We start from the raw sequence: 18,665 nt of genomic DNA on the forward strand, positions 1-18,665 counted from the left end.
GTCCCTGAAGAAGGCAAAGGAAAGAGGGAGTGACCATCTGTATTACATGACGCTGAGAAAATGAGCAGGATAAGGACCGAGAACTGACCCTTGGCAAGAGTGAGTTCAGGCCGTGGTGGGGACAAAAGCACGACTGTCGTGGTTTAAGGACAGAATGGGAGCCGAGAGAGCTGCCCTGCTCTCACACTTACTAAAGCGGTAGTGTTAGAACTGAAGCTAAATCTTGATGGTGGTGGTGGCTTAATGGGTGTATATGTGTCAGAACTTACCAAAATGTACACTTTGCAGTTTCCCTGTCAATTTATTACATGTGCATTTTATTGTATATTATACTTCAGTAAAGCTTTTGCCAAAAAGGGGGTGGGGGCGGGGCAGGAGGACTTAAGCTCCATCCCGCAGTGATTTCTGTTTGATAGGCTAGAGTACTTCCTCGTTGACAACTATAAACTTGGAGGTTTTGTGATACATCTCAACACTAGACCGACAGGTCCTTAAAAGATGGACTGTGCCTTTCTGCCCCTAACCAGACATAACGGGCTGGTCGAAGGTAGCATCCACTTAAGAAAAAAAGAGGACGCCTCCATCCTTTCGTAGTACCCGGAAACTAGTGAGGCGGCATCTGGGGCTTCCCAGACTGCCACAAATGCTCCACCTACGCCGGGAGCTAGCAAACGCCGGGCCGGCCCAGTCGTCGCAAGCCACGCCCCCACCGACTGCAGGCACGCCCCCGAGTTGACCGTGTGGCGTGCACGGGCGCCACCGGGGGCGGGGCTGGTCGTGCGGGCGTGGAGATACCGCCCGGTTCGGAGCCGCACGCTACCGGAAGCGGAAATAGGGATTGTCGCCACCAGGGTATCCGTAACTGCCGTCGTGATGCCGAAGGGTCCCAAGCAGCAGCCGGCGGAGCCCGAGTGGATCGGAGACGGAGAGGGCACGAGCCCCGCAGGTGAGGCTCGTGGGCAGGGAGGGAACAAAAGAGGGACGAGAAGAGAAAGAAGAGTTCGCCTGTTTTAGGGGAGGGTCATGGACGCGAAACCGACCGGGCCGTGCGGGGCTACTGCGCATGCGTGCATTGGGGTGAAGAAGCGTTTCCCAGTCAGCCGTGGGTTTAGGGTGCGGGGCGAAAGGAAAAGTGACGCCTGTCGCTCAGGAACTTAAGTTGGACTGGGAAGAGACAAGGAAGAGCGTATGGAACCGGAGGAGAAATGGGGAGAAATGAGAAAGTCCTCTTCTCTTCTGGACGTGTGCCGCACCACACTGTATTCTGCATCCCACAGCAGTACCCGGACCTCGCCGCGCCGCAGCGCTGCCGCGCGCACGCACAGACACCCCCCCCCCCCCCCCGAGGAGCCCCCGATCCCTCCTGCTTCTCCAGAGAGGGTGGCTTCCACACGGGCTCTTTTACAAGGCACATCTGATGCAACTGCAGCACGTGTGAAGATGCTGGGTGTTGGAATGGGGATTAACGTTTACTTGGAAACAGCGAATGTTTGTTGAACACTTGTTTTTAATTAAACACTATATATTCTGTGCTTTGGTCGGGGGAGGGGAAAAATATGAAGACATACTGCCTTGAAGAGCCTTGAAGACACTTTAAGGGGAAGATAAAATGGATACAAATAATTGCAGTAGGTGCACAGTGACTAATTTTACAAGCATTTATTGGTTGCCTCCTGTATAGCTGGTCCTGGGCAAAGGAACTAGGAATGTAGCATAAAATATACGCCTTGCTTCGAAGGAGCACCCAGTCCAGTGGAAGGGACAGAACATTAATTAGGCAGTGGTTGACATAGTATTTTATGAACGCTTGAGAATGCTACAGGACTGAGAAGAGAGAAGAGACATCTTACTCAGACGTGGAGGATAGGAGTCTTAGCCAAGCCTCCCAGGAATATATGATAGTAAGTTCACTCTTGGAGGATCAGTATGAGTTAGTTAGCAAGGAGAACTGTCCAGGCAGAGGAAGAAGTGTGGGCAAAGGTGGATTCCACTGTTGTTTGGTGACTAGTGTGATGGAGTGGGAAAGATGTGCAGGAGACAGATAATGAAAGGCTTCATACGCGGTTCTGAGGAGTTTAACCCTAAAGGCATTGAGAAGGAAGACCTACTGGAATGCATACGGAAAGGGACAATCTGTTCACCCCGACAGCACTGAGCAGTGCCGAATGGCTTGACGGGGTGGAGACTGGAGGCAGGGAGACCGTGTAGGAGGCTGTCAGAATGATCCAGGGGGGAAGTGGTAAAAGAGTGCCCAAGGGCCTGAAGACTGAAGAGTGACTAAGGAGGTGGCGTTGGCCAGAACTGGGAACTGACTGATGGAAGGGAGGAGAGTTAGGGATGGCATTCACTTAAGTGACCCAGTGGGTAGTGGGGTATTAATTGAAAGCAGTGTGGGCTGTAGGCTGAGGAGTGGGAAGAGAAGTTTTGAATGCTGAGTTTGAGCATTCTGTGCAATTTCTGAGAGGAGATGGCAGGGAGAGAATTTGTTTAGTGGCTGTGGAGAGAGATCTACACTGAAAGGGAAGACAGGAACGGTACTGGAAGTGTTGGATGTGGATGCAGATTGAAGTGAAATAGGGCACAAGATGGGAACGCAAAAGAACCTCAACAATTAAGGAAAGTAGTGCAAGGTAGAGAAGGAGGCTGAGGAGGTGGGTCTTAGAGGCAAGCAGCCAGACACACTGAGAAGGGCCTGGAGCAAGCAGGGTTCCTGAAGTTAAATAATGACAGGAGAGAAGTAAAAGGTAGGCAGCATTGAATGTTGCTTGAAGGACTAAATGTTGCAACTTAAGGACTGAATGTTGCAAATAAGGACTAAAAAATATACTTTTGGGGCTGAGCAACAAAGGGGGCAGTAGCTACTTTGTCAAAAGCAGTGTTGGTGAGGAGGCCACCCGCAAAGCAGATTGCAGTATACTTGGAAAGGGTGGGGGTGAGGAAGTAGAGCTAGTGTGGACAGCGCTTTCAGACCCAGTGAAGACAGGGTAGAGGACAAGTGATTTGAGGGAGGAGATTGTAGGATTAAGGGAAGTGTTTTATTTGACTTTGAAGTTAGGAGCAGCGGAAGTGATGTGTAAAGGGGAGGAACCTTTACAGGGGAGAGATGGAAGATCTCTCATTGCTTAGCCACCAGGTTTACCTTATTCTGTTTCTTGGTGATTAGTTACACTTTCTCACAACTGAACCTGTGCAAGGCTTTTCCTCCCTCTGGTCTGGAGGGTCAGGGTGATGTTTAAAGCACGGAAGAGATGGGCCGCTTGTGTTAGTCCTGGGGGAGATAATGGTGTCTGGGACTTGGCACTGCCAGGTGTTGTCAAGGTGAGCTGGTCATGTTGTTCCTTTTTTTTCTTTTTTATATTGTTCCTTCTTAATGCACTTCAATGGATCCTCTTTCTTAATGTCTTTAGGATTAGACTCCTTCGAATAGCATATAAAGGCTTTCATTATTTCTCCTGCACATCTTTTCAACTCTGTCACACTTGTCCCCCAATACTGAGATCATATTGTGAAGTGTGTTCTGGATGGAGGACTTCAGCATGCTTGGGACTAAATCAAGGAGCCAGGAGAAGCTATTGTCTGGAACATAGGTGTTGGTAGAGAAACAGAGATACAGCAGAAAAAGTAGGGTAGGGCCCTTTCCAACTGAAGCTCTAAGTTGTAGGGATTGTCCTCATTAATCACCAGCTTTAGGCATAGTAGAAGTGCAGTAAAACGTTCCTAGATGAATGGTTACTGTGAATTACATGGAATTCTGGTCTGAGAAGTACTTTAATGTGGTAAATAGCAGAAAGTTATTGGGGTTTTTTGTTTGTTTGTTTTTGAGCTAAACGATTACAGGAGTGCTTTTGGATAAGATGGGATGGTTTGGAGGGAGTATGAGGGTGATGGGCCTGGACAGGAAGGAAATCACGAAGCTGCTGGCCGTCTTCCAGACGGGGGCGGGAGGGAGATAGGGAATTAGACTTTAGTCCACTGCCCTCAAGGAAACCGAAATGGACGGAAGGGAGAAGCAGGAATTCATTGTCAGTAAACTTTTCATTTATTAATTTTAGAGAGAGAGAGAAACACTGATTTGTTGTTCCACTTATTGGTGCATTCATTGGTTGATTCTTGCATGTTCCTTGACTGGGGATCCAACCTGCAGCCTTGGCATATTGGGATGATGCTCTGACCAACCGAGCTGCCTGGCCAGGGCCAGTCAGTAAGCTTTTATTTACTTCCTTCCTTGCTCCCGGGGAGCACAAGCTACTGCAAATAGCGCTGCAGGTGGCTAGGAGGAAAGACTGTGTGAGGTCACGCAGTGCGATCTGAGCTAGAATGCCATGCGAGCAGAGCAGGTGGGGCGCAGACCCAGGTGTCCAGGACTTACCAGACGCTCATTTACATGAACTGTGAGTTCCACAAACGACATATCCCAAACTGAGTTCGTAGTTATCTTTGTCCTACTTTGGGTGGCAGGGGTGGGGAGAGGGAACCGTCTCTTCCATTATTTAGAATTAATGAATGTACCATAGCCCAAATAATTTTGCCAGCTACACACATAGGAATCATCTCTGGCTGCTCTTTCTGTCATCCCGCCTCTACCATCACCTTCTGATTTCTACTTTCTCCCTCCCTACTGCCACCCTAGACCAAGCTACTACTGTTTGTCTCGTGGGACAGCGCAAGTATGTAGGGAATGATAGTGTTTCTAGAAAAATAGTAAAATAGGGTAGAGGCCATTGAGTGCTTTGCAGATCAGGATGCTTTCAAATTTGCAGATACTCACTCACAATGTCTGCTTAACCTTCTAGACAAAGTGGTGAAGAAGGGGAAGAAGGACAAGAAGAATAAAAAGACGGTGAGGAAATGAGGGTTGAAGATGACAGTTGATTGTGACTGTTTCCATGTGAAGATAGTGGGAGGTCTCGGGCGAGAAATGGTCTCGTCAGAGAGGAAGCAAGGCACGGGTGGAAGGGACGGTCAGTAGGCCTATGTGTGGCAGAGGGGCTCGGTGGGTCTCTGAGCCGCATTCACCTGGATCTGAACTCTGTAGTTCTTTGAAGAGCTGGCAGTAGAAGATAAACAGGCTGGGGAAGAAGAGAAAGTCCTCAAGGAGAAGGAGGAGCAGCAGCAGCAGCAGCAGGTACAAGTGTCAGGGGCCCACTAACCCCTCTCCAGTCTACATCGGTTCAGCCCGGGGATGGGGAACTCTCTGTGAGGCAGAGATACTGTAGGGACCAGGGCCTCAGACTCCTCCTCACACTCTCTTTGCTTCTAGCAGCAGAAAAAGAAACGAGACGCCCGAAAAGGCCGGCGGAAGAAGGATGTGGATGATGATGGAGAGGAGAAGGAGCTCATGGAGCGCCTTAAGAAGCTCTCGGTGCCAGCCAGTGATGAGGAGGGAGAGGGTAAATGACCTGAGGGGAATGGGTGCCTGGAACCCCTGAGACGTGAAGGCTGAAGTGTCTCATTTCTGGATCTATGAGTTGGTTTAGATTCAGGAGCTAGACATCACCATTTCCTGCCTCATCTTCTTTTCTTGTCATTTCAGTACCTGCCCTGCTACCCCGAGGAGGGAAGAAAACCAAGGTAAGCCATCTGCATGACACCTCAAGGGTACAACCTTGACCATCCCACTGACTTCTCTGGCCCTTTCATTCTCCAGGGAGGGAATGCTTTTGCAGCCCTGATTCAGGATCAGAGTGAGGAAGAGGAAGAGGAGGAAAAACACTCTGCTAAGCCTGCTAAGCCGGAAAAGAATCGGATCAACAAGGTGAAAGTGGTGGCCCTGCTGGCCATTCCCACTCCATGTGGCACCTTTTGGCAATGGTGTGCTAATTCCCTAGCTTGATTTCCTGCTCTTGAGCCAGCTCTTCTAGGTCTGTCTTGCTTAAACTGTCAAAATCAGCTTTTTTTTTTTTAAGATTTTATTTATTTTTAGAGACGGAAAGGGAAGGAGAACGAGGATGGAGAGAAACATTGATCAGTTGCCTCTCGCACACATGACCTACTGGGTACTAAATCCACAGCCCAGGCATGCATGTGTCCTGACCGGGAGTGGAACCAGTGACCTTTTGCTTTGTGGGATGACACCCAACCAACTGAGCCACACCGGCCAGGGCGAAAAAATCAACTTTTTAAAATACTCTTTTCATCACTTGGAAATCTACAGTGATTCTGTTGCTTTCAAACTCAAAATCTAAAACAGAAGCCTTCAAGTCTTTGTCCTTCCACCTGGGGCTCCTCCGTGTGCACCTTGCAGATTGGCTGACTGCATCTTGGCATCCAGCTGACTGTTCTCTGTGTTGAAGTCTTTGTTCTTTACTCTGTGTCCTCTGTCTTCCCTAGAATGCCATCTCCAAGCTCACGTCTATTGCCCCCTCTTCTCAAGACTCACCCTCTGCAGGGAGCCCTCTTGCGCTGTGATCCCCCACCTGTGCATGACCCACAGGCAGGCGGCTGCTAGTTTTCACTGTCTAGTCTCAAATTGGAAGATAGGGTTTTTCTGGGTGTCATTTCCTCCCTAGTACCACTCAGCACAGTCAACTTCCACTCCTAGACTCCTTAGAAATGCTTGTTAAGCAACAAGGCAGCAAATTAATTTGTGTGGGTGTGTCTTCATGTCTTCTCCAGGCTGTATCCGAGGAACGACGGCCCGGACTCAAGAACAAAAAGGGGAGGGCCAAGGTGAGGGGGTAAATTGGCAGGAGGGTGTGCTGGGTCTCAAGAATTTGAGCATTTCGTTAGACCTGCTCTGTTTTCCCTGTTAGCCTCAAAATAAGTTTTCCGCTCTGGACAATGAAGATGAAGAGGATGAAAAAGAAGAGATAAAAGAAGAAGAGCCACCCCAGCAAGGGAAGGAGAAGGCCAAGAAGGCGGAGCAGGTGTGTATTTTGGTGTTGGGGGCGGGGCCGAGTACTGGGGGGGGGGGTGCTGTTACTACACATGGCAAGAGGCGTCAAACGTCTGTGAAGGAGCTGCCGCAGAGTTGATGCTTAGCTTTGCAGGCCACGTACAGTCTCTGGCGCGTATTTTTCTTTCTCTCTCTCTTTTTTTAACAACTCTTTGAAAATGTGAAAACCATTCTTAGTTCAGGGCCATATAAAAATAGGCCACAGGTCAGATTTGGCCCATGGGCCACTGTTTGCAACCCCTGATCCAGAGAGAGGAACTGGCATTAGCCTCAGACGATGTGGCTCTGTGGCCTCGCAAACATCTTCCCACCTCCTCGGCTGTCTGTTATCTCGTCTGCGTGGTAGGAGGGAGTCTAGTGGTCTCTACAGTCCCCTGTGTACCCAGTGCTTTCGCATTCTGGATTCTGCTGCATCCCTCAGCGGCTGTATTTAGGGCTTCCAGGCCTTTTCTTTGAATGTGAATGTGTAAGCTGCAGGAGCGCTTGGCACCTGAGGCAGAGAGCCGGGGCGCTGACTCTGCCATTGGCTGCACTGCGTTGGCAGTTCCGCACACAAGCGCGTGAGCGCTGTTTCGTCTGTGCTCCTGTCACCTGCCGTGCCCCAGTCGTGCGTCAGGGATGCACAGCGGACGTGGGGTAGGTGCGAGCACAAGAGATGGTCCACCCCAGTATCTGAGGACTCCAGGTGCAGGAGGGGGAACTGACTGTGGAACTGGGGATGGTTGACAGGAAATCTGCGTTCTGGAAGGGGACCCTCATTTTTTACCATCCCTCAGTTCTCACCAGGCTCAGAGGAAGAAGAAGGGGAGTCTAAGGCTGATGATCCCTGTGCACATCTTAGCAAGAAAGAGAAGAAAAAGCTGAAGAAACAGGTGAGACTTTAGGTTCTTAGTGGCCAAAGGCAAGAAAATTATTTTTAAGTTTCAGCTGGGGGACATGTGAATTGAGGGACGAGTAGGGGAGCCTTGATTACTGCTTCAAGTGGAAGCATCAGAGCAGGGAGAGAACAGTGCTCTGTGAGCCTCGTCTCAGCATCTGATGACTGGGGTTGTGTCATAGTGACGGGAAACTGGCAGACAGTGTCTTTTCCCTCCTTAGATGGAGTATGAGCGCCAAGTGGCTTCATTAAAAGCAGCCAGTGCTGCTGAGAATGACTTCTCTGTGTCACAAGCGGAGGTGTCCTCCCGCCAAGCCATGCTAGAAAACGCATCTGACATCAAGGTAAGAATGGGGCTCTCCAGCTCACTGGGAAAGTGCTGGTTCTCTCACCTGCATGGCCCTGGCAGCCAGGGAAGTGGGGTGTGAGTGGCATAGTCCACTGCAGGAAAGCTCGGAGGCACTTTCCATACCTCGAGTTCTGTCGCCTTGAGCGTGTCCACCCTTGTAGGGAAGTAGGTGGGACAGGCCTGTTGGGGAAGGGGATTGGCCTGATAGGAGGAGGGGATTATGCCAGACGTCTCAATTTGCTAGAGGCTTCTTTTCAGGGAGAAGTCTATAGCTATTGTCTGAGAGGGAAAATTTTCACTGTTCCCATTCCTTCCATCTGCACTGCTTCCCTGATGGCTACAGCTGGAGAAGTTCAGCATCTCAGCCCATGGCAAGGAGTTATTCGTCAACGCAGACCTGTACATTGTGGCCGGCCGCCGCTATGGGCTAGTGGGACCCAATGGGTGAGTAGAGGAGGGGCTGGAAGGAAGAGTAGAGAGTTCTCAGTGATGGCCTAGTCCTGATAATTCTCATTCCCCAGCAAGGGCAAGACCACTCTCCTCAAGCACATTGCCAACCGAGCCTTGAGCATCCCCCCCAACATCGATGTGCTGCTGTGTGAGCAGGGTGAGGCCCCTGGTGGGGAGGTGGTTCCAGGTGTGGGTGTTGGGGTGGCCAAGAAGGGAAGCAGTTGTAGTGGGGTTGGAAAGGTTATGTGGGGAGCCTGGGGACAGGGCCTGGGAAATGATGCTAAAGAAAGAGGGGGGAAGTGAGGATACAGGACATTTCACATGGGACAGGTACAAAGAGCTAGGCAGGGTTAGGCAAACCAGAAATGGATCCGAAGGGCAGAGGGAACAGGACCCGTCACCCTTGGGGTGGCCTGACTGTCCTCCCCGCCCCCAGAGGTGGTAGCGGATGAAACACCTGCAGTGCAAGCTGTTCTTCGAGCGGACACCAAGCGATTGAAGCTGCTGGAAGAGGAGCGACAGCTTCAGGGGCAGCTGGAGCAGGGTGACGACACAGCTGCCGAGAGGCTAGAGAAGGTAGAGGACTCACAGCACAGGGTCATGGGCTGAGACTTGGGGGTTCTTGAGACTTCAGACAGGTGACATCTTCCTCCTCCTCCAGGTGTATGAGGAACTGCGGGCTTCCGGTGCAGCAGCGGCAGAAGCCAAAGCCCGGCGGATCCTGGCTGGTCTGGGCTTTGACCCTGAAATGCAGAATCGGCCCACAGAGAAGTTCTCAGGGGGCTGGCGCATGCGTGTCTCCTTGGCCAGGTGGGCAGCGCCCCTATCACCCTCTCTTCAGCCTCAAACCACCAGGCCCTTTCCCTTGTTCCCATTCTTCCAAGGCCAGCAGGGAGGTTTAAGGCTGAATTCCCTCTCCCTTACCATCTGTTGTCAGACTTCAGGCCTCTTCTCCATTTCTCTCCCTACCTGGTGGACATTCTCACTGATGTCTCCTGCACAGGAACTTCTTTGAGGAGAGATTGGAAGGCGTCTTCATGCTCTCAGGCTCCGCCTACCATAGCTGCTCTGGGGTTCTCTGAGCAAGGGTCTTCCCCTTCTGACCCTCCACTTTGCTGCCCAACCCTCTAGGGCGCTGTTCATGGAGCCCACACTGCTGATGCTGGATGAGCCCACCAACCACCTAGACCTCAACGCTGTCATCTGGCTCAATAAGTAAGTCACCCCTCAAGCCTCGGCATCAGTGGTTCTCTCGCTGCCTCGTTTCCTCTGGCTGTTCTCCACTCTGCCCTCAATCCACTCAGTCCAGCTGGCCCTTTCCCTCCCTGTACCCATGTCTGTCTGCTTCCCGTGACTTAACTCAAACTTGACCATTGTGACCTGTGCACACTCTTCTCTAAAACCCAGCTACCTGCAGGGCTGGCGGAAGACATTGCTCATCGTCTCCCACGACCAAGGCTTCCTGGATGACGTCTGCACCGATATCATCCACCTCGATGCCCAGCGGCTTCATTACTACAGGGGCAATTACAGTAAGTAGCGCCACTTGTTGGTAGAAGAGAGAGGAAGGGCCCCGGAAAGAGGCCTGGGAGGGAGAGCCACAGGGACATGGGGATGAGCTGGGTCTTCTCAGAGTCTAGACACTGATGCCTGTCCATCCCATCCTCCTCAGTCCTGATTGTCCCTTTGTCTGCTGGGGAGAGGACACCCAGTGATGCCCCTCCTCCTCTTCTGCCCCAGTGACCTTCAAGAAGATGTACCAACAAAAGCAGAAAGAACTGCTGAAGCAGTACGAGAAGCAGGAGAAAAAGCTGAAGGAGCTGAAGGCAGGTGGCAAGTCCACCAAGCAGGCGGTAAGGTCTTCCTGGGGTCTTCTTGGGATGAGAGCTCTTTTCGGGAGAAGAGAGAAAGAACAGACCCTGGGGAGCCAGCCTGCATTTCAGGGACCAATATGAAGGTATGGGCTTCTCTCTTTCCCTCTTCTCTCCAGGAAAAGCAAACAAAGGAAGCCCTGACTAGGAAGCAGCAGAAATGCCGACGGAAAAACCAGGATGAGGAGTCTCAGGAGACCCCTGAGCTCCTGAAGCGTCCCAAGGAGTACACTGTGCGCTTTACATTTCCCAACCCCCCGCCACTCAGCCCTCCTGTGCTGGGCCTGCACGGTGAGCCGCTCCAGCTCAGCGGCACGGGGTGGAGCGTGGGTACCCCAGCCCTCCTCTCCAGAGCCAGGATGTGGGGAAGGGGCCTCCAGGGTAACTGAATGGAAAAGAAACTGCTTCCTTTCCTGGCTCTCAGGTGTGACGTTTGGCTATGAGGGGCAGAAACCACTCTTTAAGAATCTGGATTTTGGCATTGACATGGACTCAAGAAGTGAGTGGATTTGGGTGGGGCAGGAGCCACAAGGAGAGTGTCTGGGACTTCTTTGACCATCTCTCTTGCTTCTTGCAGTCTGCATTGTGGGCCCTAATGGTGTGGGGAAAAGCACCTTGCTCCTGCTCCTCACAGGCAAGCTGACTCCGGTGAGTCCTGGAGCCAGGCGGGGAGGCCAGTGGTGGGAGTGCATGGGAAGTGAAAACACGCTCTTCACCCTTGGCTAGAATCGGGGAGCCCCTCTGCAGGGGAGAGTAAAACACAGAACTCATCACAGTCGACTCGTTTCCCTAAGGGGTACTATAGAGAACAGTTTAGATCAGTTCAAGGAGGAAAGCCAGGAGATGGGGATTTGGAGCAGGGTACCCCCATGTGGGTCTTGGTTATAAAAGAAACATGTTACTTATAGACTGATTCGAATTGCAAAAGCCGAAGAAGAATCTAGAGATAGCCAGTATTGATTTTCAGGGATAGCTTTCTCCTTTTTTCCTTTGCAAATGTGTGTTTTTTTTGTTTTGTTTTTTTAACGAAAACAGGCTATCACATGAATTGTTCTATAGCCAGCTTTTTCCAGATAATATATATCAAGCATTTTTCCACGGCAATAATTATATGGATAAGCCAGATTTATTTAACATCAGTCTTTTTTTAAATTTTATTTATTTATTTTTAGAGTTGGGAAGGGAAGGAGAAAGAGAGGGAGAAAAACATTGTGTGTGGTTGCCTCTTGTGTGCCCCCTACTGGGGACTTGGCCTGCAACCCAGGCACATGCCCTGACTGGGAATCGAACCAGTGACCCTTTGGTTCACAGACCTATGCTCAATCCACTGAGCCACACCAGCCAGGACTGCCATCAGTCTTACAGATTACTTTGATTTTCACTAAACGACAATGCTATAGCAAGTATTCTTACTGTAGATCTTGATGAATTCAGTTTTTTCTAAATTCATTGCTTTTAGGACTTTGGCAGTATATTGCCCTACAGTGCTTTAGGGAGGCTGTGACCACCTGCCCTCCCTCCATCTGTCACCCTCCTGTTGAGAGGGCCAGCACACAGTGGGCTTTAGGAAGGTGCTCTCAGACCATCCTGCAACCTGTCCTTAACCCCTCTCTGAGGTGGCCCCCTGAGAAGGGGCTGTTTGTCTCTCTGGGTGGGAAGGGGGTTTCTTTCGTTGTGGTCAGCCCTCTGCTGGTTCTGAATCTGCTTCATCTCCCCTCCTTTACTCCATCTCATACTCCTTTTTGCCCCAAACTTTGATCTCCTGGTGGGCCTTTGTCACATTAGGAAGAACTTTCACGTTCCGTTTCTCACACTGACCCATTCCCAGACCCATTCTTGTATTTGTCTGCCCTTCAGAAAAGTTGGCCTGTGGACCTACAGCACCTTTTTCCTTTCCCTTACCGCACCCCTTATTCTTTTTTTGCAGACTCGTGGGGAAATGAGAAAGAACCACCGGCTGGTAAGTTGGCTTTGGGAATTAGGAAATGAGTCCAAGAGAGGAAGTGGGACTTGGACTAACCATGTCCTGTCCTCTGGGGCAGAAAATTGGCTTCTTCAACCAGCAGTATGCGGAGCAGCTGCGCATGGACGAGACGCCCACCGATTACCTGCAGCAAGTCTTCAACCTGCCCTACCAGGATGCCCGGAAGTGCCTGGGTCGCTTCGGCCTCGAGAGCCATGCCCACACCATCCAGATCTGCAAACTCTCTGGTACTGCTGTAGGGTGCTGGGGAAAGTCCTCCTCGGTATTCATATCCGCAGCTGTACCCAGGGGCAGAAGGGAAGAGGAACCAAGGCTTAGGGGCCTCGGCACACACACAGACACACACTTAGGGGTGACCTGCAGAAATGCAAGGCAGTCAGAGTGATGGACCTCCTTTTTCTCTGCTACAGGTGGGCAGAAAGCCCGAGTTGTGTTTGCAGAGCTGGCCTGTCGGGAGCCAGATGTCCTCATCTTGGTGAGTGAGCGGGACTGCAGGAGAGGGCAAGTTGCAGGTCGGGACCCTCACGCTCAGTCATCGTGTGCCTCTTCCTCCGCAGGATGAGCCCACCAATAACTTGGACATAGAGTCAATTGACGCTCTCGGGGAGGCCATCAACGACTACAAGGGTGGTGAGTTAGCTCGAAATTCACCTCCTCCCCCTGGGGACCAGGCTGCAGTGGCTTTCCGCTAGGGCTTGCTCCCTTCTTTCTCCCCACCCTCATTCTTACCATCTTTCTTCAAAGCTGTGATTGTCGTCAGCCATGACGCCCGACTCATCACAGAAACCAACTGCCAGCTGTGGGTGGTGGAGGAGCAGAGTGTTAGCCAAATCGATGGTGACTTTGAGGACTACAAGCGGGAGGTGTTGGAGGCCCTGGGCGAAGTCATGGTCAACCGTCCCCGAGAGTGATCTCCCTTCCCGGAAGACCAGCTTGTGTGGCCCGCACGTCCCCCTGTTGTCTCTCTGTCTCTACTCGGAGGCCAGCGTCTGTTCTGCAGCTGACAGGGAGGCGGAGCTGGTCTTGACAGGATTAGGCTGCCACTATGATTGCTTCCTCTCCTCTGAAAGATGTCTGTTCACTTTTCCTTATAAACTGGTCTGGCCTTACTTTTGACACCTCTGTGCCAAAAGAGATGACCATCTTCATTATCGTGGGTTCCATCCAGCCAAACTTAGGTGGCCAGTTGTCTTGAGTCTCCCTCATCACTCTGCACCCTGCCTCTGGTCCACTTTAAAGCTTTGGGCCCAGTGGCCCCCTGGTGTTTGAGTGGTGCTGCTCTTTTTTGATGGATTTCATGCTGACTTTATGATACAAATGGCTGAGGCAGTTCGACCAAGGGAGAAGTCTGAGGCCTGAGCTGTTACCTGGCATTTGGTGCGTGCAGTCTCTTGTCTAGTTGGAGACTTGGGGGCAAGAAAGGAATGCTGCTGAACTTGAATTTCCCTGTACAAAGGGAAGGAATAAAGGAAAGGAATTGCTGGTACCCTGTTTGTTTGGAGATTCATGGGAGCTGGAACTGTTTTTGATCTTGATTTTCTTGGTTTTTTCTTTCTTTCGAATAAAGATTTTATTTATTTTTAGACAGGTGATAGGTGAGAGAAAGAGAGGGAGAGAAACATCAGTGTGTGGTTGCCTCTCATGTGCCCCCTACTGGGGACCTGGCCCAAAACCCAGGCATGTGACTGGGAATCGAACCAGTGACCCGTTGGTTCACAGGCTGGTGCTTAGTCCACTGAGCCACACCAGCCAGGGCTGATCTTGATTTTCTTTATTCAGTTCTCTGGTGGCATTTGGTATCCTCACTTCCCCAGTAATTGAAATGGATGTAACCTGCGCTCTTACCGCACTTACAATGGTGCTTGCTCTTCGAGGAGCCTCCCTCCCTTCTCCTCACCTTTCAGACAAGGAGAAGGGAGTGTGTCCAGGACACTCAGGTCTCTCACCGTACAAGGTCTGCTGTGTGGTCAGGGACCAGCTACTACATCACCGGACATGTAGAGTACCCGGGGTTACACAAGAAGGGGAAAGACAGAGTCTGCCTTCGTGGATAGTAGAGAAGGCTCAGCAAATGAGACGTGAGTGTGCACTGTGATAGGGTTAGTTGCCAGTGCATGGTTCTCTAGACTCCAAGTTGCTACATGCTACTAGAAGGGAAGATTATCTGGAACATGATTTCTGGCAGGATCACTTGAAAAAGAATAAGGATTTGAATAATGAGGGAACAGAGAGGCATATTTGAAACTATGAAAGAGCAGATCTAAGGCTTGGAAGGAAGAAAACCAAAACTATATGGGAGTTAATGAGAGAACACGGCTACAGTGGCCACTTCTTAGTTTTTGAAGAGGTGGGTTTGGAAAGTAAAATGCAGGTGGTGGGTGGAGATTTTAGGTACTGATGGGCAAGGTGAACTGTAGAGCCCTGATTGGTGTGGCTCAGTGGGTTTGGCCTTGTCCTGCAGACAGAAAGGTCGCTGGTTTGATTCCCAGTCAGAGCACATGCCTGGATTGTGGGCCAGATCACCGTTGGGGATGTGTGAGAGGCAACCAATTGATGTTTCTCTCCCTCCCTCCCTCCCTTTTACTCTCTCTAAAAATAAACAAAATCTTTTTTTAAAAAAAGGCAAACTGTAGAAACTTACAGGGGTAGACCGCATAATTTCAGTGGGGAAGAGGCAGTCCTGAACCAGACGGGGTTGGGAAGGACAGGACACGGAAGGACCAGGTATGGAACTGCAGACAAGAGGGTGATCTGTGTAGCTGCCCTTTTCTGGGGGAGATGAAGAGCTGTTTGGTTAAGGCTGAGGTCGGGACTCTAATTTTGGGAAATGATTTTCTGGCCAAGCGATTCAGTAATACTGAGCCTCCAGTGAGAGTCTTACACGGGAAGAGCAGTTTTAGTGTGGAGACAATTGCAGGGGTGCTGCGAGGTCACATGTCCAGTTTAGAGATGAAGCAACCCCTCCTAACATAATTGGTAAGAGTCTGGAGTAAGATGTTATGTGTGATTTCCACAATTCCCTGAAGTATCACAGAGCAGCGGCAGTCAAGCTTCGAGTTCACTTATTAATGGTGTGACCTTGGACAAGCCTCTTGGTACCTGCTTTCTAAAAGACGAACATGATAAAAAGAACCTACCTCACAAGTTTATTAAGGGGTCCAACACGTAATTATTTGTAAAGTGCTTTTCAGTATTTTTTTTTTACTTTTGTTACGTGTATTTCTTGTTACACTCTACATTTAAAATTTTCAGTTTACTGATCTAGATAAGATGATACATAAAATAATAGAAATGTTATTTACAAAACGAATGCCAAATTTTTGCATTTCAAGTTTTCGATCACTGATTTCACTACAGGTACTTCAGATGCTCCAAAGTGACTTCTGTCCGCGAGCACACATTTTATACCTTTCATTAATACACATAGTAGATAATGTAATGAAATTAATAATGTACCTAAACATGGGCAAAAGGATGCTGCCCCTCCCCCCAAATAAGAGCAACACTGAAATGGAACATGGGAAAAGTACCAAATTTACGTGGTACAGTGTATGAGTAACTTAAAGCCTGGAAAAATGCAATTCCATGAACTGAATTAAATAATTTTTTCATAAACAGATTTAGTACCCACAAATCTTGCACTAATTACATAGTGAGCAGCATGGATGTCTCCATAAAGTGGTTATTCTGTGCATCTTCCTAATGAGGAAACAGACTCAGAGGACACTACCCTGCCCAGCCCACCCAGGCCGTTGGCGCACTGCACCTGGGACAGTAGCCTGGTTATCTCGTTGCAGGGTCCAGGGCGTTCTCCCTAACGTATAGAATGCAGACAAGACGACCAGAGTGTGAGTGGGGTGTGAGAACCAAGGTGGAAACACTCAAGGTATTTTAGGAAAGACTTGTCAGTGTTATGATTGAAACCTGAAAGCCAGGGGCAGCCCTGTGGCCACACACAACTCCAAGGAGTCCTTGGAATGGAAGAAGTTGCCCCTGAGAGTTTTAGACTAGCAACAGTGGGAACTGAGTGGTGCTGTGGAGGCAAGGAGAGAAGGGATGTCACCTTTACATGGTGTGATTAGGATAGACTTCTTGAAGGAAGTAATATATTAAAGCCAAGGCCTGAAGGAGGTGAACCAATCAGACGAGTAGGAAAGAAGAGCCTTCAGGGAAGGCACCAGAATGTGTGAAGGTCCAGAAGCTGCAAAGACACTTGAAACCTATTTAATGTTATTAATTGATGTCAACCCAATAAATTCAATTAAAAGGTTAAAAAAGCAAAACAAAACTGGAAAGACCTTGACATAAACGAAGAACATGGCTTGAGCTTAGAGCTTGAGCTGAGGCCAGGACACATGGGATCTTATAAAAGGAAATTGGGGTGTGGTCCTAGGAGCAATGGAAGGCCACTGGTGGCATTTACACAGGAGTGCAAATTAATCCGGTTTTCATTTTTACAAAATTGCCCTGGCTGCTGGGTGGAGAACAGTGGGTGGAGCAGACAGGAGAGGTGATGCCAGAGTTTAGATAATGCCTTAGAAAGGAGATACCCTTTTGCTAAGAAGGGACGAAGGATAACATAGACATGGGTGTTTTCAGGTGAAGAGAATGGGGCTCACCTCAGAGGTTTTGGTGCCAGAGAGTCAGGAAGAGGTAGGAAGTTTGACAAGCAGCAGTGAGTGTTGAGCTGGTACGGTACTGATAATTTGTACTGGGCTGAGATGGTAGGATTCTGTAGTTTTTAAAAATTGGCTTTAGAGGTGGAGAGAGAGAGAGAGAAACATCACTTTTCTGTGCCACTCATTTATGTGTTCATTGGTTGCTTCTTGTATGCGCCCTTACTGGGAATTGAACCTGCAACCTTGGTGTATGGGAAAGATGCTACCTGGGCAGGGCAGATTTTATTAATTTTTCATTATTAGACTCCCCAGAAACAGAAATAAGAGAAGTACAATGATGATGACTCAGAACTGGAGATGAAATTGATGCACCCAGGAAAGAATTGACAGACATTTGAAGTTGAATGAGTATTTGGGGGAGGGGAGCATGGAAGCAGAAAGGAAAAACAGACCAACCTAAATGGGAGAGAAGTCCCTACCGGGCCTGATGAAAAACAAATGGGCCAATGGGTTTGGTGACATGGATGAGATGCTCAGCCTCCCTCCCTAAACACCCCCTTCAAAGGAAATTTTTTTTTTAAGATTTTTAAAAAAGATTAAAAAATTATTTCTAGAGAGAGAGGAAGAGGGAGAGAAACATCAGTGTGTGGTTGCCTCTCACGTGGCCCCCACTGGAGACCTGGCCCACAACCCAGGCATGTGTCCTGACTGGGAATCGAACCAGTGACCCTCTGGTTTGCAGCCCATGCACAATCCACTGAGCCACACCAGCCAGGGTCAAAGGAAAATTTTTTAAGTAACAGGTTACTTTGTATTTCCATGGAGAATTTGAGAGAAAAATTACTAATTTTTAAATGAGAAAAAAACTAAGTTCTATTTCAAGTTTCTTGCCCTGAACTGTGTGGCTCGGTTGGGCATCATCCTGCAAAGCAAGAGGTTGAGGGTTCAATTCCCAGTCAAGGCACGTGTTGAGGTCCGTGGTCAGGGCACGCACACGAGGCAACCAGTTCTCTCCCTCCCCCCTCTAATAAACAAACAAATAAATTTAAATGTTCTCTTGTGGCCTGTTGCAGGAGATAGAGGGAAGGTGATGAGAAGCAGGCAAAAGACCCGAAGGAGAGAGATGCAAGTTAAGGAATGACCTACTACTGCACAGGTGGCAAACACAAAGCCCTTCCACCTTGTTTTATCCGGCCGGCACCTTGTTTCTACCAGGCGGCAGCGCCGAGCTCCTTGCCCCTAGTTAAGTAGTAGTTACATTTATACAGTCCCAAAATATATGTGCATTGATTGAGTCCTAAAATTACATTCGGCCCTTTGAAGGCAACCACGAGGCTGAAGTGGCCCCTCCCACCCCACCCACCCCCGGTGAAAATGAGTTTGACACCCCTGGCCTGGGTTGACATGTTTGTTGTTTTTTCACTTTTTACTTCCTTGGTATTTCACTTCTCACTCTGGCCTTTAGATTACATCCACCTCTCAGGTCCTCTCCTAAGTGCACAGAGTAACCATGGGCTGCCTGCCTGATTCTCACTCCTGAGACAGCAAAGGGAGAAACCTGCCCCACTGGCCTTACTAATGTAAATGAGGCCTGTTACATTTAGGAAGTTGCCCTCTTGT

At 49.6% G+C, this 18,665-nt stretch overlaps 1 protein-coding gene across 2 annotated transcripts; it reads left to right on the plus strand.

Annotated features, from left to right (window-relative positions):
- The first annotated feature begins 810 nt into the window (after positions 1-810).
- On the plus strand, positions 811-13,912 carry ABCF1 (ATP binding cassette subfamily F member 1). 2 transcript variants are annotated; one of them, XM_024557886.4, is made up of 25 exons: positions 811-946; positions 4,794-4,840; positions 5,036-5,125; positions 5,261-5,390; positions 5,534-5,571; positions 5,648-5,755; positions 6,616-6,669; positions 6,753-6,866; positions 7,672-7,767; positions 7,994-8,116; positions 8,465-8,565; positions 8,643-8,728; positions 9,008-9,147; positions 9,233-9,381; positions 9,703-9,786; positions 9,979-10,103; positions 10,312-10,424; positions 10,562-10,733; positions 10,867-10,941; positions 11,020-11,090; positions 12,370-12,402; positions 12,485-12,653; positions 12,837-12,901; positions 12,984-13,056; positions 13,171-13,912. In XM_024557886.4, exons 1-25 carry the CDS (start codon positions 874-876, stop codon positions 13,335-13,337), a joined length of 2,496 nt encoding a protein of 831 aa, XP_024413654.1. In that variant the 5' UTR covers positions 811-873; the 3' UTR covers positions 13,338-13,912. The 2 variants fall into 2 exon arrangements, with proteins under 2 accessions (XP_024413654.1, XP_024413655.1); XM_024557887.4 differs by having other exon boundaries at positions 5,264-5,390.
- Positions 13,913-18,665: the final 4,753 nt, after the last annotated feature.

Source organism: Desmodus rotundus, chromosome 11, assembly GCF_022682495.2.
Source record: "Desmodus rotundus isolate HL8 chromosome 11, HLdesRot8A.1, whole genome shotgun sequence".
Lineage (NCBI taxonomy): Eukaryota > Metazoa > Chordata > Mammalia > Chiroptera > Phyllostomidae > Desmodus > Desmodus rotundus.